Source organism: Pyxicephalus adspersus, chromosome 2, assembly GCF_032062135.1.
Source record: "Pyxicephalus adspersus chromosome 2, UCB_Pads_2.0, whole genome shotgun sequence".
Classification (NCBI taxonomy): Eukaryota; Metazoa; Chordata; class Amphibia; order Anura; family Pyxicephalidae; genus Pyxicephalus; species Pyxicephalus adspersus.
Genome location: NC_092859.1, coordinates 102142397 through 102164271, shown reverse-complemented (window position 1 = coordinate 102164271; position 21875 = coordinate 102142397). Strand labels below are relative to the sequence as shown.

The 21875-nt window shown below is 36.6% G+C and overlaps 1 protein-coding gene across 4 annotated transcripts in view; it reads right to left on the bottom strand.

The window, feature by feature from the left end:
* Window positions 1-20941, bottom strand: part of LRRK2 (leucine rich repeat kinase 2) — a 78711-nt gene extending 57770 nt beyond the window's left edge. The window contains exons 1-9 of one of the 4 annotated variants that reach the window (XM_072401637.1): window positions 20818-20941; window positions 15732-15925; window positions 15565-15650; window positions 12197-12306; window positions 11237-11325; window positions 10630-10764; window positions 7127-7261; window positions 3812-3943; window positions 446-565 (exon numbers count right to left, since the gene is read on the bottom strand). In XM_072401637.1, coding sequence (XP_072257738.1) covers window positions 446-565; window positions 3812-3943; window positions 7127-7261; window positions 10630-10764; window positions 11237-11325; window positions 12197-12306; window positions 15565-15650; window positions 15732-15867 — 943 coding nt within the window. In that variant the 5' untranslated portion in view covers window positions 15868-15925; window positions 20818-20941. Of the gene's footprint in view, window positions 1-445; window positions 566-3811; window positions 3944-7126; window positions 7262-10629; window positions 10765-11236; window positions 11326-12196; window positions 12307-15564; window positions 15651-15731; window positions 15926-20771 lie in introns of those variants that run through there. The other 3 variants (XM_072401633.1, XM_072401634.1, XM_072401636.1) reach the window with 3 other exon arrangements.
* Window positions 20942-21875: the final 934 nt, after the last annotated feature.

Below are 21875 nucleotides of genomic sequence, written 5' to 3'. Positions count from 1 at the left end.
AAAAAATTGCAATCCTGTAAAGATATTTAACCTTCTCAGATCTTCCACCTGTTCTTCCACCGCTCTTAAGTACCAGTGCAGTTTTTACATTTCTGCCATATGCCCATTTTATCAGCAATAAATTAATACTGGAAGTTGCATCATAAAATGTGAAGTAAAGTGAAAGGTATAAATTGAAAAAAAGCCCTCACTTTTTTACATTAACACAGAAAAAAACAAGAAATTTGAACCATTTGTTATTGTAATTTGGTAGTTTTCCCTTTACTTTTCCCAAATGAAATTAACCAAATAAAACATGCCATTTAATTGGCACAGAAGTAGATTTGCAAGGAAACAGGTACAGGTTGAGTATTGTGGGGTTTAGTTCTGTTTTAAACATTACCTAAAAACATTAAATAAAAAAAGGTGTAAACCCAAATCTGTAAAAAAAAAAAAAAAAACTTACTTAGAAGAGCTAAGCTTGATAAAGCTGCCGCTTGCAGTTTTGGATTTGCCGAAAAGTTTGTCAGTGCTTTTATAATGACCTCATGAGCTTCATTTAGAACCAGAATGTTGAAGAAGCTTCCTTAAGTGAAAACAGGGAGACACAATTCAATAATTAGACATAATATATTTCACAAAAGAAAGGACGTGTTTAAAAGATATCTGTAGACATAAATTTTCCTGACCGCTCTACATCAGCACATGATGGGTTAATCCCTTTCCACTTCCACTCTCTGGGCCTAACTAAATAAATTCAAGGTGGTCCATACACTTAGTGTTCTTTTTTCCTCCTGAGTACTCTTAGCACTGGTGTAGCCACCTACCTGGCTGGAGGAAATCTCTGGTTGTCCACCGTCCAGGTGAAGTGTCCCTTGTATTGTTGCTAAAGGTTACTTTGGAGGGGAGCCTTGCTACTAGTCCCTGGGGGCATGGTAAAGAGCTTGATAAATTTAAACAACAAATCTACACACACACTCCATCTGTGGCTCAGAGGTATGGTAATCTCTCTATATGTTTGAATCATAATGTGACTCCTGGAATCTACTTAATGGGTATGATTGTGGGACACCTGAATAAAAGCTTTATATCTTTTATGTATGCCATAAGATTCATGTATGCAGAGCCACAGACCCAATATGCAAATAATTACTTTTTCCCTAAAAAGCAGACTTGCTACAGAAGTGCTGTGTTCAGACATACAACAGCATGTGTTCAGGTGTGCCTTGTATTACAGACAGAAGTGCAGGGAGTCTGTCAAGTTCTGTGTTTGCTTCAAATCTCACTCAACTGGTGGATTTGTGAATTTGTTTAGGCTCCGTGCTAAAGAGCTTTAATTCAATATAATGCTTCTACAATGCTGACCATTGGCAATGTCTCTCTATACTAAACACTGGAAATCACAATTTGAATTACCTGGTGTGAAGAACCAGGCCATGTGAGAAATACACTTTAAAGATGGATGCGGCTCACTAGACAGTTTTTAAAGTTCTGTGTTTAAAAAGGGACAAAGGGGCAAATCCTTGGAGATGAAGCCTCCATATGTCCTCCTTCAAGCAGTTCTACTAACGGATTGGACAGTAGTCAACAATAAATGCTCTTTACATCAGAAACCCCTCAACTGTGGGCCAGTGGTACTTCATCATTGGCCCTGCTGCATCCTTAACAACACTGGGGAACTTTGTCTAAAACTTTTTCTAGGCAGAAAGCCCTGGGGTCAGTTCAGTTGACATTGGGCTGTGTTTCCCCAGTCCCATATGAAAGCCAGGAAAACTATGAACAATACCATCTATATCCAAGTTTTGCAATACTTTCAAGCCTTTGCTTTCTCTTTGCTAGAAAGAGTTCCATGATGTATGATGGCTGGCACTTTGGATTCCAAATCCAGCAGAGTTTAGAACCATGAAAGACATTCTTTTTGAATTAACTATTCCTTAACAATTTCTATATCAAGCTTGGTTACTGCCACAAAGCTCATTGAGATCCAGCAGGTGCTCATAATATGGCGAGTTATCCATAGGGTCATCATGGTTGCCTAATACCATAGGCTTCACCAAGCACTCTTGGAGCAGTGTTTCCACAAATGCAACCTACTCTGTTCCTTCAGGTGTAGGATTTAATAATTGTATTATACTGAAAGGTCAGGGTTCAGATGTCTCATCGTTCATCGGTTACTGTTGGTCACTCAACACCTTAATTTGTTCAATTCATTGACCCTAATTTATTAAAGCTCTCCAAGGCTGGGGAGAATACACTTTCAGCAGTGAAGGTGGGTTATCCAACACACCTGGGATGGATCTGGTCCAGGATTCAAAGCATTTGCTAGCAAATAGCAAATGACATTGAAGAAATCCATTCCAGGTTTGCTTGATCACCTAGCTTAACTGGTGAAAGTGTATTTTCTCCAGCCTTGGAGAGCTTTAATAAATCAGGCCCATTATGTCAATTGCAGAGAAGTAATCACCTAGAAGGCTAGATCACTGGAAGAGACCTATCTTGTGCTCAATTTTGCTTGTATTGGATGCAATCAGACCAGGGTCAAGATCTCACTAGACCTGCCGCCACTGAAGGCAGCCCTTTTCGTGGCAGTCATTGCAGTCAGAACAGTTTTGGAGACTATCTTAGGTGCTTAAGAGCTTTATACCACCATTCTTTCCAGACAGTAAAGTTATGTTGCCCATGCTTGGCCTCAGCCCGAAGATTACACTAACCTTTCATCTAAATGGGAGACTGTGCTCCCCACATTCTTCCAGTAGATGGTCAATTGACCAGCAAGGTTTACATTAGCAGTACTCTCCAAGAATACCTGAACACCTAGGCACCTACTGTATATGTCATTCAGAACACCTATTTTTTCCCTTTGTTACTACCGAAAAACAAAAAGGACTTAGTGCCTCCTGGATTGTCCAAACCATCTGAAAAAGTATGTGGGCAAATGGTTATAAATCCTTTTAGGGGTCACATCTTATTTATACCATGTTCTCTTCCCATGCAGTGGATATTCACTGGTTTGGGTGGGAGTGGGCAGAGCCAAAACTGACTTGTACACAAAAAGATCTACTAAAATCTACTACTACTAAAGTTGAGCCTAGGTTTAAGATAGCTTAAGGGCCTGTGTGGACGGCATCAGAACTCTTTTTCTCCGCATAAAATTTAGAAAGAATTTGAAAGCAGCTTGAAGCAAGTTGATAGGACTTAAAAAGAGGGAAAATGCAGTTAAACTTCTAAGTTAAATCCACTTGTCCATAAACATTGAATAATTACAAAAACATACTAAAATTTTCTTATATACAAACATTGTTCCACAGAATAAACCCCAGTGTAGTTTAAATGTGACATAAGTGTAAAACAGTGTTCTTTTCAAATGAGAAAATATTTCAAGCCAAAACTTTGTTGTGCCTGAGCTGCCTACTTTCATGCACAAAGAATGTAAACAACAGAGGTGAAAAACTTTGATACATAATTGTACACTGCATTTGCAAAATTTCAACCTTACTAAAAACTCTATATTCAATTAAGTTGTTTTTTTTTTTTTTTTTTTTAGCATCAACACATACAAAATGAAAACTATAATGTTTGCATTGCAAATGTAAAGCACTACATTTAGTGACTGTAGCATTGCTCAAGTTTTAGTTAATAAAACATACTATCCCTGCCTACAAATATTATTATTATTATTATTATTATTATTAAACAGGATTTATATAGCGCCAACATATTACACAGGGCTGTACATTAAATAGGGATTGCAAATGACAGACTAATACCGACAGTGATACAGGAGGAGAGGACCCTGCCCCGAAGAGCTTACAATCTAGAAGATAATACTTACCAAATGTAAGTTTCTGAAACAAACAACAACACGCTTCTTGGACTTTCTCATTGTTTGGAAATGTTTTCATTGCTTCCATTATGATATTGTAGCATCTTACATTACCAGACATCAGTACTTCCACATTGCTAGCTGTAATAGAAAGATGTGAAAGCAACAAATACATGTAGACCTTACGGTATTCTGGAAAAAAATTAAAATGATGAAAAAAAATCAAACTTACACCTATTTACTTTTTAACACATATTCATACACATATGGGCTTTTGTAAAATTTGCTAGTGAACCCATTCCCTTACTTGCTGGGAAAGGGTTGGTGCCAACGAGTAGCATAATATAAATTTATACCAAATAAAAAATAGAAAAACTGAGATTAAACCACCTGCCACTTTTTTTATATCCTTTAATATTTAAACACAAATCCGGAACAGCAAATGTGTAAATGGGATAAATAATACCCTGTACAGCACTGCAGGGTTGGATCCTGGATGGAAGGTACATTTCCCTTATATATGGATGTTGGTCCCTTTAAACTGGTGTGTTGGGAATTGGGATTGTTTCTCTGTTGGGCAACTATGTTACTGAGTTTTCACTGGTTGTCACGGGACCGGGACTCCAGACTGAAGGGGAAGGATTGGGTGGGCCTCTTCAGTTCATCCAAGTACACACCAGAAATTGCACTTGCCCAGCAGAGAGGTGGGAATCCAATGAGGTGTGCAAGTGGGAGAGGTAGTAGAATTGCAGGAAGTAGCCTGCAAACAAGCTTGTGGGGAATCAAGCTAGGGTGGTGTTGCTGTTACATGGGAAGCTGGTGATGCTGATTGGATTTCCGTTTGATTTATGGACTGTGGAAACCCCAGGCTGGGGAATGGACCCTCACGAGAGACTTGTAGTGGGGACGTTTTGGTTGACTAAGGACAATTACACCACCAGGCTAAGTAAGCCATCTTTCTGTTTTATTTATACCCCATGAGTTGCTAAAAAAAATTTGTTCTTTAGTTTTCCAATAAAAACTTGTGTTTGTTACACCCTTTGGGTGGAAAGCGTGCTGGCTGCAGTCTGAGCTAATCCCCAGACTTTACACCCCATAAGACACATTATTGATGAAGAGCTGCAGGCTATTCAGGAACCCATCCTGAAAGTACCCTCATTAACTCGCTCATAGAGCAAGAATGCAAATAGAAATTAGCAAAATCGTAGATTTAAGTACAAGCAGTACTATTTAGAGTCTGAAAATAGTTGTTGCAACAAGACTTGTGACTGAAACACAAATATACATTGGGTGGGTTCCTGAATAGTCGGTAATGTTGCAGTTTATTAAAACACTATCTTTTGTTTTAATTTATTTTTGTTTTCATTGGTATGAATAAGAATTATTTATCCCACTGGATGAACATGTTTGCTATTTCTGTAATCTGTTCTATTAGTAAATAAGGGTATATAGAAGTAAGCAAGTCTATGACAGAGATAAAAAAAAAAGTTAAGTGGCTGTAACCATTACAAGTCAGAAATTGATGTACTGTTTCATCACACAGCACAAAGGGGGAACAGGCAGTACTTTTAAATGTTCAGTATAGAGAAACAAAAGACATTTCAACTAAACCATGTCTACTTCTTGTTATTGCTTCTCACAAATACTATAACTACAGCCATTTCATTTTCCACAGAAAGCAATCTTTTAAATTGAATACTGAAGGTCTACAATTTAAACAAATTACTAACTTTATTAAAACAAATTACTAACTGCTAGAACTGCTATTTCAAAAAGTCAGTACTTAGGAGCAACTCCTGTTTTCTCAACCAAGATATATTTGAGATCCCACCGAGAACCAAGTGGGCAAAATGTTTTAATTCACATGTTAACACATTGCCAGAGCTGGATCACAAGTATTTTCACACTTACAGGATTAGAGCATTGATTACCATTTACTTTAAAGCTGTACTTAAGTTTTTAATATTTTTTTATAAATAAGGTTATGTGATTTTAATGTCAAATATTATTAAAAATATTTAAGCAGTGCATTATTTACCTAAAGGCAACCTAAGTGAAAATATGTGGACTGCCACTGTTAATTTCTAACTATTCTAGTTACTTATCTGCCATTTGTATCCAGTGGTTTTATGTTTTCATAAAACATAAGTTTTCAGTGGTTTTATGAGTCAGAAGATATAAATCTGTCACTATGCGAGTATTTACCCTGAAGTGTACCATTTTCACATGATCTAGGTATTGTCTTTCTGTTAGACAGAACAATGATTGTGATACCTAAATGACTAATGTGCAAAAGTAAGTAAAAATTCACTACCCACAAAGTCAATAAATGCTATTCTCAAAGAAAGCCTAATGATGGAGCAGTGACTATAAACGTGCACCATGAGGATCAGTAACAGCACTGCTGTACAAGTACACAATGAACTTAAACTGAACAAATACAGATTCTTTGTATAGGTACATATCCTTGTATGTTTTAGCGACTGGGTGCCCCTCAATGCCAATTTACGGACCGTTGCTCCTAATAACTACATATCTATTTGTGGTTAAAAAAAACAAGACTAACATGCAAACATTTTATGTGGATGAAACATGATCATGAACTGAAGAACTGTTCATGCAATCTCTTGTAGGTTGTGTTGGTCTTTTGTTTTCCTAAATATTCAAGATTACAACAGTGAATCTATTGTCAGAAATTAGAGCCAACAGAAACAGAATATCAGCTTTCCCAAGGTAATTAAGGAGTTAGCTATAATACCTCAAAACTAATTTCCTTTGCATATAAATGTTTACTACTTTAGAAATGTCAATAATCTAGCTTGTGAAAAGCTAAATATTTATCTGGAAAAGACAACAGAACTAGGAGAAATAAAAACACATTCTCATATACATTAAAATGTGGGAACTTAAGTCTGCATGTAAGACAAAAACATCACTATACAAAAACTTTTCATTGTTTAAAGGTTATATTATTTAGTAGTGCCTCGTCCAAAAACAGTCAATATAACAAATTGTATTCACAGTTATTAAAGTTACTGTGACCTGGTCTGCTGACTTGACTGAGAGGAAAAGACACACATGATATGTGTAAGATATGTTACATTAATAAAAGCCTGAAATACTTTGTTGCCAGGGAAAATCAAAATTTTCCCCTGACATTTTTTCATCGCAGGCCTCCAAACATCTCATGACTAGAGGACTATATGACAGTTCTTAAAATATTGTAGTCATTTTGCTCACAAATGGGCTTATGAAAATAAGGGGGAAACTTATGAAACAGTAAAAAACAAAAACTGAATACCAATGAATAAGACTGTAACTTACATGGTCCAGCCAGTGGAAGCAGCACAAGCAGAGCTGGTAAAATAACACATTCTTTACCCTTAAATTCTGTCAGTACTTTTAGGATTATTAAGTGATCTTTGCTTTCAACAAACTCTGTCAGCTGTTCTTCCGGAACTAAGAAAATGAAAATATATGGTATATTAGAATTGTAATGCATGCCAACTATATGAAAAATATGGATATCTTACAGTATATAGCTAAAAACTCTCCTTAACTTCTCCTTAAATTAAGACGTTAAGTAATCCAATAGATTATAGGGTTTAGGGACAAATTTGTTTGTGTGGGTTTCTTCTCGGCACTCCAGTTTCTTCCTATATCCCAAAATCATACCTTAGGTAGAGATACTATATTATGGGCTCCTCAGAGGGACAGTTAGTGACGTATGACCTCTGTACAGCACTGCATAAAATGTAGGCACTTACTAAATACTTTTAGAGACCAGTAGTCCCTAGTGGAGAAGTGTTAAATCCTAGGTAGCAGGGGAGGTAAGTATTTAGCCTCTTTTTTATGGGGGTATGGGATTTCCTAATGAACTTTTATTATCTAGCAGGGTATTCTTTTAGTTTTTAGTATAAAATATGTTGCATCACTGTGTACATTATTGGACACCGATATGCTGTATAAATGGTTGGTGTTTACTAATAACAAATAATAAGCTGGATATTTTTTATAATAAATCTAAACTAGTTTAAAACTCATTATTGATCTATTTTAGGTCTATTTATAGTTCTGAATTGTGTCTATTAGCATAAAATTTTAGTTCACATAAAGATATAAAAAGTCATATTTTTTAGATGTTTGTCTCTAATGCATATCAATGTAAATGTTCTCTGAGACCATGTTTTAGCCAAGTAGAGGTACAATCCTCATCACAAATTAACAGTGTTTTTTGAAAGCTGTTCACAATGTTCTGAATTGTGCTCATGAAGCAAAGGGGGTTTGGGAGGACTTTTGTGGTACAGGTGTTATAATTCATTAGGCTGAATCCTGAATTTGCTGGTTTCCTGTGTGGGGCTATATTAGAGTGTGGGTAATAGCCCCTCTGCATTGAGCAATCTCCCTACAATGGCAGGCAGTGTTATGATTGTTCAATTGTCTGTGGAACCAACCTTTGAGACTTATGCAGGGAACTAAATGATATAACTGATTTGGTCACTACATGTCATATATTCTTTGTTGTGGAAATATAATTGTTGAAGCTGGCTGTAGTTAGTGCCGAATATCGATTTTGGCTTGACAGTACATGGTATTTTGACTTTTATGGACACATTAAGAAGTGTGCGTCTGCTGCACAACCCCAGGATGTGATGAGACTGCTACCATATGTTCTGAGAGAGTGGTTTACTATCAAATCAAGTGAGGTTTATCTATCTTCTCAATTAATAGTTTTATGTGATTATATTAGATTTTCTTGATGAAATTAAATATTTATGTTGGAATTGACTACTGATTTCCTTCTGTTTCATTTTGGTTTGAGTTTTTTCTTTGCTTTTCTATCTTTCTTTTCTTTCCAGTTATGGGAGATTTTGAACAAATTTGATTGATTAGATTAGATTTTTTGACCCATTATGGGGCTTCAGTAAGACATCTAAAGTCTTGAATAAATCTTTCCTTCCTTTCATTTTTAGAGATGGACTTGCTATGAAGGGTGTGATTACTTATTTCAGTCCAGAGGTCTCAGAGTTGTATACTCTGTATCAATAAGGGGATCCTGAACCTACAGGTACACTCCATTGTGATTGATGTCCTGCTCTAGATACTAACTTTAAGTGTTTTTAGCACTTTAGGGGTAAATATAGGTATGATTGATTGGAAACAGTAACTATGCCTTTTGTTCATGTGTTGTTTTTTTTTTTTGTTTTTTTTTTTCTTTTAAATGTTTAAATTTACAGTGACCAATACTTACCTTTCCTTGAAAATGCAGGATCTACCTGTGAAACTCATCTGACGTATCTGTATTGATCTTATAAATGTTATAACCTTTGGTCAATATCTTGAAGTATGATTATGTATCTGATAAAAATGTTGTATATTTTTTAATATGAACTTGTATTTTTTTTCCTATTTTATGTTGCAATTCAAAATCCTATCTGTATTAAGGACTATTTCTATTAGCCCTTGTTATTCTTTTCAAAAAAGAATGGAACATGTAATTTCTTGCCAGTTTAATAAACATCACAGCTAAGCAGACGATCATAACATTGTCTAGAAGTCATATACATTTGCTTTAAATTCAAAAATTTTATGTATTAGGATATATTAAAAAAATCATTGGGTCAATAGCATGTTTTAAAATTAATTAAATGTAACTTCAAGTATAAACCAACACATCACTGATTCTATTGTGTCTTTATTTTATTAATTATTAATTTATTTAATGAAGAAAAATGAAGAAGCCGTGAAAAAATTCTGCTCACCATGATTTAACATCTTTAAAACCATTAGCAGCAAAAACATTTTTTTAACGTATGGCGTATGAGCCTCTCAAATTATTGTGGAGAAATTTGTCCCACTCTTTTTGCCCATTGCTTTAGTTCATTGAGCTTTGCCAGGCGTGCAGAAGAAGCTGAAAATGCCGGGTATCCCAGCAACCAAAGCTGAGCTGTGGATGAGCAGTTGGCAATTCCACAGATCAACCACGCAGGTGAGGAAGGAATATTGCATTAGACATTGCCAAACTTTAGAAAAATTTGATCATCAGTTCATGGCTGACTCAGTGGCTTCAAAATATCCACTCCTAGACAGTGCGGCAATGCTTTTAAATGTTTTCCACTTACCTTTCTTATTGTAGACTAATGGACTTGGATTGTTAGGTAATGGCCTTAAAACCTTTTTTCAAGTAGGTTGTAGGTTTACAACAACAGTCACTTCTCTAAGATTACAGTTGGTGTTCATCAATCTTGGCATTGTGTTACCAGATACCTTAATGCTTCAGACAAGCAATTTTTATATAGGTGGTGATCTTGCTGGTGATTAATAAATCAAGTGCATTTGATTATCAGAACCTGACTGCTTCTTACCCTTTTCATTCCTATAGAAGTGGTAAAGGTGTACTTATTTTTTCACATTTCTTCTAAATGTTAACGTTTACTTTGGCAAACAAATAAAGACACAATGTAATATATCCTGTATTATTGTTTAGGACCAGCTAAGGACCAGATAATTTTCCCCAATACAAAAATCCTTTGAATGACCCTCCTCCCCCCCCCACCCCCACCAAATTGTTGTGTGTTCTTGAGATTCCCAGCTTAAAAAAAATTCCGTTTTTCTGAGCCTACAGCTAACATTATGGCTAGATTTTCAGTCTGTGAAACATCAAGAGACACAAAGTCTCTTGGTGGTGTCAACCAACATATGCATTATTTTCTTTATTGTGGCTCTGTCCCTGACAATTTCAAATTATGAGAGTTTAGGGACGAAGAAAAAAAGATTATAATCCACTAAATTTAATACATTATACAGACAAAAAGAAAACAACATACCTTTCACCAGGAGGAGGTATAATGCTTGGCATCCATACATCTGAATTTCTTCTTTATCAGGGAACATCTTCATGGCATCAAATATAAGCAAGAAAATGTCTGCATCATGATCCAAAACCAAAAAATGTATCACATCTATATAAAAAAATTTGAAAGATGACCTCAGAATTTAAAGGCCGGATAGATATTTTCAAGCAATGTAACTTTGTTCTCCCCACAACTAAAAAACAATATTGGTGCATGCACAATGGGATATATTAGTAAACTGAATATGTCATAGGAAATAAGGTATTAGCTACCACCTAATCCCTGATAGCTTACTGTTGCCACCAACTGTAAAGTACAACTAACTGTACAGACTGTAAGTTATAAAATACTATATTCATGTAAGGGTTTAAGGCCAACTAGAAGGCAACCCTATTTTGAATATATAGCCCCTTGAAAAAAAACACACACAACAAAGTAAATTCATGTACTGCCCAGTAACCATGCACCTTAGGCTGGCCATTGTTTCTGCAATAAAAGGGCAAATTCTATGGCTCACGTGTTGTTATTATTTTATTTGCAAATAAGGAAATGTTATAGTCACATGTAAATAATGTACTACCTGAAGCAAGGATGGTATTTAAAGCTTTCAATCCAATTGTCAAGACAGTGAGATTTGTAACATAAATTGACAGGATTTTCAAAATTTGCCTGAAAATCAAAATAGAACTAAATAAGGATCTTAAACTATTTTCATCAAAGAGAAAATGATTAAGACAAGATTCCAACAAAAAGTGTATTGATGTTATTAAGCAGAAAACATGAGATTTGCATTGTGAGAAATTGGATTAGTCTTGATTTTAGTTTTGCAAAGAGAAAAAGTGAAGTATAGTAATTGTAAAGTACTGAAGCGAAAGCAGAGCCTACATATGTAAATTATGCACACAAGACATTTTTTTTAAACTATGAATAAATAAAAGCTTTTTAGATTTAAGGGTCCATACACATTATACATTACTCAAAATGATTGTGTGATCATCTCCCAAAATGTAGACACACACACAAAAAAACAATGTTGTAAGTGAAGCTAAAATGCAATACAGAAGTATGTACACCTAATCACTAAAACCAAATATAAAAAAAAAATGTTAACCAAAAAATGTGTGTACCCAAAATTTCCCATTAGTTTCTATAGAACCACTACAACTTCCAGAAATAGCTTTTTCAATGTGCCCCTAAATGTCTACAACTTGAGTCTACAGTCGCTTTGCCCATTACCAGCTAAATGCCAATGTCTTTGTATTCAGCTATACCCCCTCATTTATATGTATTCTGAACGTAATATCCTAATGCTATTGATCTTAGTCAGATAAGAAGTATTACAATCAATTAGATTGTGCAAAATGTAAATGACCATTAGCAAACATATTTGAGCAATTAGCAGTCAGGATAATAGATTTTGTATAGATTTGTAGGTTAGCCAAACAGGGCAAATTACACCTGGGGACTACAAGCAGACATAATGAATTACAAAAAAGCAGACTATAACTGTAAAATAAGGAAAATTTAAGAAACCACTTACTGATGAACACCTAGTACTTCCCATTCACGCCCAAGATCCAGAGGCGTATGTAAGTTATGCAAGGTTTCTGGACAAATCTCAATCAACCTGCACAGAAGAGACCAGCCCACCTGTAACAGATAAAGCTTCTGCTGCATCATTTATAAACTAGCTGCTAGTGCAAAGCAGTTTAACAAACCATTACAGATAAGTTAAAAATTTGACAATGGCGCAAATGAAATAGTAATGAATGGTAACATTTGTCTTTAATGTGCAAACACTGAACTCTTAACTTAGCAAACATTGAAAACGTTGAAATTTACACAAGCATACTTGATTTTACAAGGAGAAATTGCTCAACAGACTAACTACTTCTAATACATTTGGTGATATTCCAGGATGTCCACTTCACAATCAAAGGGTGAATAATATGAGCAAGCCATTTTCTGTATGTGAATATCAATATTGTACTTGTTACCAGAGGGTCCAGGCCAGGGGATAGAGTCTAATATGCATTTTTGTTATGATTGTAAAATGTTAATACATAACAAAAATTTGCATTTTTTCAGTTACTTTAAACACAGAACAATACAGTTAAAATAGCAAAACCAGCTTCTGATGGAATATATACCTTCCCAGTGGTACTTCTACTGCCACTAGATATCCTCAGGCTGGTAGTCATCATTCAACCCATTTTCTCTGAGCCCAGTTTACCCTGACCCACCCTTTGAATGGACAGTGTAAGGAGAAGCAGCACAATGCAGAAGCTCATGTCACTATCACTCATTTTCTATCTATAAACATGCTTCTAAGCACAGTCATGAACGGATTTGCTCTGCACTGGACACATATCAGCCATACTATACAAGACTTCAAGAATATGATACCAGGTTATATTTAGGTACTTAACTCTGTTTGCATATAAAATTACATTTAACAATGTATATCACTGATTTATGTGATTGGGAAAATTAAAACCAGATCTCATACTTTTCACACCTAGGCAATTGTTTAGTTCCCCTAGCCAGGCAATAATACTAAACATGATGCATTCTGGTCAAAGACATAAGTAGGTGTTACTAAAGAGAGTAAAAGGCCAACATCTCAGACACAAGGGCAGGGTTCTCCCCGGGCACTTTTAGCTGGGCGCACCACCCAGCACTTTTCAGCACCCACCCGGCTGTTTTTGGGTGGTTACCAAAGAGTTTGGTCACAATACAGGGGCTGCTACCCACCTAAAATTTCTTCCCACCCGCTTAAAAAAATTTCTGGGTTGAGCACTGAAGGGGCCTGATTTTAAAAAAGCTTTCTAAGACTGGAGAAGTTACACTTTTATCTGTGAACCTGGGTGATCCAGCAAACCTGAAATGGATGTTTTAGGTCATTTGCAACTTATTTAAAAATGTTTTAAACCGAGATCAAATCCATTCCATTTTTGATAGATCCCCCAGGTTCACTGATGAAAGTGTATATTCTCCAGCCTTGGAGAGCTTTAAAATACTAGGCCAAATGGTTGTAAGAATGCCAGACATTTCAGTTCCAGGACACTCATGAGAGCAAACACTTCAAGAAGAGCCCTCTCAACAATGTTCTCTTACATTTTTTTCGACTACCAACAATAATGAAAAGCAAATGCAAGGGGTAATTTTAAAATATATCAACATCAGTAATGTAATGGATTATTGGAGTAACGGATTTAGCTTAATGTAAAATTTGAAGCGAGGATTAAGTTTATTTTTTTTTATTTGTAATACTCTGAGCACTCTGGCCACACTTTAGCAGCTATGAATGGGACATCCTTCAGAACTTCTCTAATCTCAGGAAGATGACCTAACAGCAGAATAGAGCATTTGCCTGGAAAGTTGACATACTCTAATATCCCCTAAAGTGAATTTAGTATGGTGTAAATAAATAGGCGTGATTTATTAAAGTCCTCCAAGGCTGGAGAAGATACACTTTCATCAGTAAAGCTGGGTGATCCAGCAAACCTGGAATGTATTTCTTCAAAGTCATTTGCTATTTGCTAGCAAATGTTTTGAATCCTGGACCAGATCCATCCCAGGTTTGCTGGATCACCCAGCTTCGCTGATGAAAGTGTATCCTCTCCAGCCTTGGAGAGCTTTAATAAATTAGGCCCAATATGTCAGAAAGTACTGAAGATATGACAGACAGGTTACTAGTAAATAGAATTTTCAGAACAGGATGTCATCAGTTACAGCTTCTAAAAATAATCATTCCAAGAAGAATGGAAAAAACACTACTGGGAAGAGAGATTGTCATTTCATATCTTCCACTTACAAAGTACAATGATCATCATCGTACAGTAACATTCAGCAGAAAGAAATCAAAAAGGAAACCAAAAAAAAAAACAAGTGACTTTTTACTGTAATTCAAGGTCAGGTTCCAATATTAAATTTCATTACCAGTATTCACTGTAGGTAAAATTAGAAACCATTTGCCAGCACAAATTTAGGAGTTGTACAAGAAGAAAATTGAAACATCTAGCTATATAACACAGATTTATACTCACACATATACCATGCATATACAGACTATACACCCCTGTTAAAATGTCAGGTTTTAGTGATGTAACAAATGAGATCTCAATAAATCATCATTAAATGTATCCCTTTAATATGATCTATAAATTGTGCAAATCAATTCAAAAACAAACACATCTGTAAGGCTGCATACACACATGCAATAATTGTTCATGCATCATGCAGTAGTTTGTCGTTGGAAAGGATCGTGAAAGGTCCTTTCAAACGACAAACTAATGCATGATGCATGAACAAGTGCTGTACATACAGCAATGTTCTGCTCTATGGGGAGGGGAGGGGGAGAACGAAGGAGTGGCACCCTGCTGCGCGCCCTCCTCCTTTACTTGCATTACGATCCTTCGTCATCCATCATCTGTGGATCCGCCAGGACAGTCATTCGGACGATGGACGCCGGGCACTGTACACACCCCAGATTCTCGTTCGATATGGGCCCAGAGCCGTTTAACGGATGAGAACTAGTGCAAGTGTGTACGTAGCCTTAGGTGAAAAAATATAAAAAACTTACACCATCTCCACAGTAAAGCATGGTGGTGGCAGTAAAAGTGGGCAAATATTGCCAAAAATGATGTGCCAGAACCCTACCCAAAGAAGTTCGAATGGTGTAATCAAATCAAAAGGTGCTTTAGCAAAGTATTAGGATGACCAACTATTTTTTTTACATGGTGTGGTATTTTAACAGGGGTGTATACATTTTTATATCCACTGTATGTTAGTGTGTGTGTGTATATATATATGTATATATATATATATATATATATATATATATATATATAAATAAATATTTATTTACACACATTACATATATCAAGTATCTTCCCCCTTTCTTACCTTTTGTACAACAGGGACTTTCATATAGGAGTCCAGTACTAGCAGCAGAGGTGAATGGACATTTATGCGGTTGAATATTTCCGATGCTAATGTTGAAAAAAATTAAAGCAAAATTTAGGATTCAGAAAAAACATCAACAAAATAGGTAAGTCATGCTTAAAACTTACCACCTTTACAAAATGTGGAACTATGTAAATCTTCCAATATTTGAACCAGTGTGTCAATCTGTTTTCCCTCCTCCACATTTCGGAGTCGTACAACAAGCTTCTTAACAGTTTCTTCAAGTTCTTCCATACTGGTCATTGTTATTCTCCTTCAAAATTCATCATTTACAGGCTCTTTACATTACATCAAAGCTCCACTGCAAAATGAGCAACACAAACAATACTCTGGGATACACTGAAGAACAAGCAATTAAAAAGTGATTTCAACTCTAAAAAGTTACATACTTAAGGCAAAAGCTGCCAGTCTCAGTCACACCCAACATAATCACATGAGCACTGGTCACTGACACTTAGGTGTGTTGCTTAGGAAGTGGAAGTAGATCCAAAAAGGGAAGAATTAACGAGAAACAGGTTTGAAATGAAAGTATGATTTTTACCACAATGTCATGCAAAGTGAAAATTAGATTGGGCTCGAATTCTCAATAGTTCCTAATAATGTAATGCTTCAATTCCTATATGAAATATAATGTTTTATATTAACACTGCTCTCAACCATTTCACCATTCATAGGCTTTTAGTCCAGTACAGTACAACTACTGTACATGCTGAGATTTGGTGTGGTTTTCCAATTACTGGTTCAGGTCGTGAACGCTAAACTAATGATTACAAGTTTATGGTGCACGTGGTGATCAGATCTCACCAACTATGAATTTGCAGAACAAACAATTGGTTTTACGCACTGCATACTATATTCCATCTAGACTAGAGAATCATTTCCAGATAAAACAAGGAAGATAAGAAATGTTTATTAACAGGCCTTTATACTTTCTACCACTAAAACAACCATTTTATTTACAAAAAAACTTAACCAGCAACCATTAAAAAGACAATGAACCCCTTAAAATATGCAATTCTCTATAAAAGATTAGCAGTCAAAATTTTACCCTTTCCAACTTTTTTGCTTATGGGCTTCTCTACCACTCACAGCCACTAAAGTCATTGCCATCCTCACTGTCCTGGTGCAAACTTACCCTATTCCCCTCATACGCACACTCACCATTAAATTTTATGCCTATGCATCAAAAAGAAGTTCCAAGCCTTGCTTGAAACTCCCAGCACCCATGATGCTGTGACATGTAAAACAACTCAGCTCCTGGCCATAGTAAATATGTAAATAAATGATGTTATTTCCCTGTCCAACCCAGGTGACCAAAAACAAGGAAACCTAATGGTCACAAAGCAGAGGAAGTAGGACAGAGGGTGGGTTTGCTCCATCACACAGCTATCCCGACAGATGAAATTAAAAGATTTGTTAGGGGAAAAAACATTTGACTGCTGAAATAATTCATATTTTTCATATAAATAGGATGCTGACATGCCAGAAAAAGCAGAGGAAAACTGCTCTGTGGTGGGTCAGGGATAGACAAAAGACAAAGGAAGAACTATGTCCTGACATAAAGCAGAACTAAACCTAAAAATTCAGAAAAACTCAACTGGCAAGTTCTTTATTGCAGAAGGAACATGTTATGTATATTCTGCAATAAAACAAATGTACCAATTACAATCTTTTCTATAATGTACACTGAACTAGTAAGCAGATCATGGCTTATGTAGCTGCTGGATGTTAATAAACCTGTGTGCATGCGCAGGAATTACATCATTCTGGAATGACGAATCAAAATGGTCAGAGATCCTTATCCAAAACACTGATGGGAAGTGAAGAGTTTAGTAAATTGCAAACAGTGGGGTATGTTTGTTTTACTACATAAAGACAAAGCCTGTCCCTTCTACTCACAATTTTATTAAATTAAACTTTGGTTCAGCCTTATGTAGAAGAAAGATACTACCTAGAGCACCTCTGAGTCTCAAAACCACCCTGTTGTGGAGCAGGATTAGAAAAGGCTACTTCATATAAGGGCTGCAAAGACAAACTCACTTATTGTATAAAATCAGCAGAGAAAATCTCCCTTACAGGCTCCAACTGAGAATTCTACAGAGAGGACCAGATGCAAATATTAAAGTCAACAGCGGATACACTTGAGGCTTTACATTAAAAAAAACTCTCAAACTGAAGGTCTTGATAAGGGAATTAGAGGTCAAGAATCTCTGAAACATATTTGATGGTAATAGTCTTTTGAAATCAGCAGAGCTAACAAAGGACATTCAACTTCTTTGGACATAGCAAAAAAGGAAGCATAGAAGTAGGAGGGGCTATTCTGGCTTGTTGGCTTTATTTATGTGCCTATTTTCAAATACTTCTAAATGTCCAGCATAACCCAATGGTATCAGAGTTCTGTGTCCCTATAAGATAAAGAAATATAGGCTAGTATTATGCATAAAGTGCAGGAACCTATATAGTGCTCCCCAGCACGGGCACAACAAACAAAACCTGAAAATCCTTGCCCTCTATATAAAAAAAAACTGACTTATGTTTTACTTTAAGAGGATGCTTGACAGAACTCAAGGGGAGCTACAGCTGAGCCTTGACCAAACAGAAATGTCCTCATTTGTTGCATTTGGACTACTAGGTGGTAGGATTTATGTTTTTCTAGTGTTATATGTGACAAGTTCAGTAAATACTCAAACAAATGGGTTTACTTTCTGTTTGGAATTTTACAAATAGAATAATTAACATGAAACCTCAAAAAACTGCTGCAATTTAGGTAACGTAGTCTGTCCAGGACAATTTATACAGTTTAGAAGATCTGGCTTCAGCTGCTATATACTTAAAGTGTTTTAGGTCAGTGAGTTAGAAATTAACGTTCAAGCCAGATTCAGATGTTTTCAATATAGGTTCCTACTAATGAAACAACTATCCATGTCTGGGTATACACTTTTGTAGCACCGTAATGTGTAATGTGCTTTATGGGGGCAGCTCAATAATTTTCAAAGGGCTGTCACAGCCGCAAAACTGCACCTCACTTTTCTGGATAATGCAATGGATAGTACAATTCTGCAACACAAATAGTGTGCATCCAGCCTATGAGGATTTTCCTTCACTTTCTGTGAAATCCCCTCTCACTTTCTGTGAGTCTAAAGGCCAGGAATCTCTCTTAAGCAAGGATGTGGGCAGTCTTCAAAAAATTGTTACATCCTCCTGATGTTATGTCAGTCTACACCTGTAAAGATTCACATTTACCCGGAAAAGTCCTGGAAAAGTTAGTAACTTCCAGGATAACCTAAAACTGACCATACAGTAGCAGCAAGTATTAGTTGGTCACATTTAAGTGGCCAGTTCCCGTAATGTTGAAAAACTTAGCATTGGAGTCATTATGAGGTCCACTTTGCTATGACTAGCTACTACTAGATATCATTGTATGGTCAGTTTTAGGAGACGTTGGAAAATAAATAGAACAGACTACTAAGTACAAGGTAAAAGGGGACATTTAAAGTTAAAGTTTTAAAGTTATAATGGTCTTTTGAAGAGGTTCAGCGCCTCCATTACTTCTGATGAGTATAATCACTTGGATAAAAAGTCCCTAATTTTACAGCTGTGCCCAAAGGAGTTGATTCTTCCAACACAAACACCCCTTTATTAGCAACTGTGCAATAGTGGATTTCTGTTGTGAATGTAATTATCTGCAAACTTTTTTCTTTTAGTAATCAATAAAATAGAGAATGTTTAGATCCCGTGTTCAATTGCAGAGATTCAACCTAACTTATACCTCAGAAACAGATCAAATAATCTACAAGGAGGGCAAGGGAATACATTTTTTTTTTATTTTTTTTTAAACACGGCCCCCTAATTCTAGATCGCCAATGAATGGGAGCGCCGAGCCTTCTAGGGCATGAATCCTGGGAGGCTCTTGGGTTCTCCTTCTGCGCATGCCCAAGTACCTCGAACATGCACCGAAGGAGCCCTTTCGTCAGAAGGGGGAAAACAAAATTCCACGCATGGGCAGTGAGTTCGGCAAGCTTTTTACCCAAACTGCATCGTCCGATCTCATGCCTGCATCAGGTGATGCAGGAAGAAGAACCCGAAAGAAGATGCCTGGGGTGCCGGCCCGAAGACGAATATCGGGAGGATATTTTTTTTATATTTTTTTTGGCACTTTTGAGTTTACTTCCTCTTTAAGTGCATTGCATTTTTGGCAGTTCAATGGGTTATTCCCTCATTCTATCCAAAATTAGTAAAGATTCCAATATGCAGAAGTAGAAAAAGCGAACCGCTACCTGTGTGCTTTTAACACTTGGTGATCACTTACAGGCTTTGTTACTTCACTTAAAACATACAGAAGGGGTCATGTTGACAGGTGTTCTTTTACAGACTTCCAAGTTTGCCATTTAAGCACATATGATTGTGTCTAAATGACAACTGCAGCTTTTGACGAGAAAGGTTGCATCTGACTTGCTTTTCCTGCAATTCCAATGAACTTCAATAGCACAAACTGCATCTGAGGACAGGCAGCAATGTCCTGGAGCCCATCAATAGGAGCAGTAAAACATTTACATACTGAACACTATCACAGTCATTTATAAAGGAAATGACTGATATGTCTTTATATCATGCCTGCACGCCCACCCCAACAACATGAGTGAATTTCTCATCTAAGTTCCTTTCTTAAATGGCTTTGTAATAGATTTCCTTTAAATATACACAGACCTTTTTCCAACTTTACCCAATTTACAATCAGACTATTCTAATTCACATTCTTAAAATGCTAATATGAAAAATATTCACCTTTACACACTGGCAATACCTTTACTGTAAACCATTGACATTGTGTAGCCTGTTACAAACTCTTCCTAACAGTGGCAGGAAAGTAGGAATTTTAGTTGTGTATATCTAAAAAGAATAATCAGATTCTGGAACAATACAGGATAAAACTGTGCTGATTTGGGGGCAGAATACTAGCTAATCCCTCCAGATCTCCATCTGTGTCATACAAGAGGGCTAAAAGGAAAGAGAAACAATGAAGTCTGCATTATGTGTACACTACCAATACCAAACATAGGTGACAGAACTCCAAACGTATTATTTATATTATTAGGTATGCACTAAAGACACATACAGCAACATAAAACAAGAGAAAAAGCAGCTACCTGCATACATAGACTATACACAGCCTAACAGATATTATGTCCTGACCTGGCTGTCTCCTCACATTGCTCGTCCTGTTGTCTGTTAGAGCTGAAAGCACAACAAATGCACTAGCATACTGCTCTGTAAGCATGCACAGCAAAGGAAAAGCATTTCCTGCACACCCATTGCATAGATGAGCTGTCACTCCCACAAACTTTCACTCCTATTGGTCAGGGCGCTGGTAAAATACAACCCGCAGGCTGCACATAGGGGAAGGGCGTATAGTAGAAGTCCCAAGAGAGACTAGAACTTCTTCCTGAGGAAAAAAAAAAAAAAAGAGAGAGCAGCTGAGTGAGAGTTTGGAAATTCCTGCGGGCGCTCTGTGTATCTTTTCCTCCTCTGCTTGCAGAAGGTCTCACAGGATTTTATGAAGTGAAGGATGATGTATTTCCTGTGCAATGGCAGCTAAGATACGTGTAAGTTTTGCCAGTGTTGTATACCCCCTTCCTCAGCAGCCACCCACACACAATAATACCTCATTGCTGTGTAATGGAGCCCAGGAATAGATTGTATGCGAGGACACAGCTGACAGAAGTATTGCACTGTTGTACGTGTTGTGGGACAGAGGTCCTCTATGGCTGCCTTTATTGACATTTTTAACATGGGGAAATCTTGAAATAACTTTTAGGTCCTTTTTATAATTAGTGTCCACAATTTACAGTATATTCCTACTGTGGTCAGTGGGAAGAATGTCTTCCCATACTCTCCTTTGTCTCCGCCATCTTCTTCCTTCTTTGTATGTCACCTGATCTCGCACTACGCAGACGCGGGAAGGTAGATAGGTGGAAAAGAGAGCTGATTTCAATGCGCATGCCATGAACTCATTCTGCACATTGCGTGGAAGGAGCAGCCAAAAGCCTCCCAGGATGTATGACATCTGTGTCCATCTACACTCCCGTTTTGTCATGAGCGCTGCGGCGATCAACACCGAAAGAGAAGGGGCTTTATTCCTACTGCTTTTCTATTTTTTTTTTTATTTTAAAAGGTTTTAAACCCCCTCCCCAAAAAAGTAATTTTACCTTTTATAAAAGTGTTGTCTACCGTACCGTAGGTAAAAATTTTAG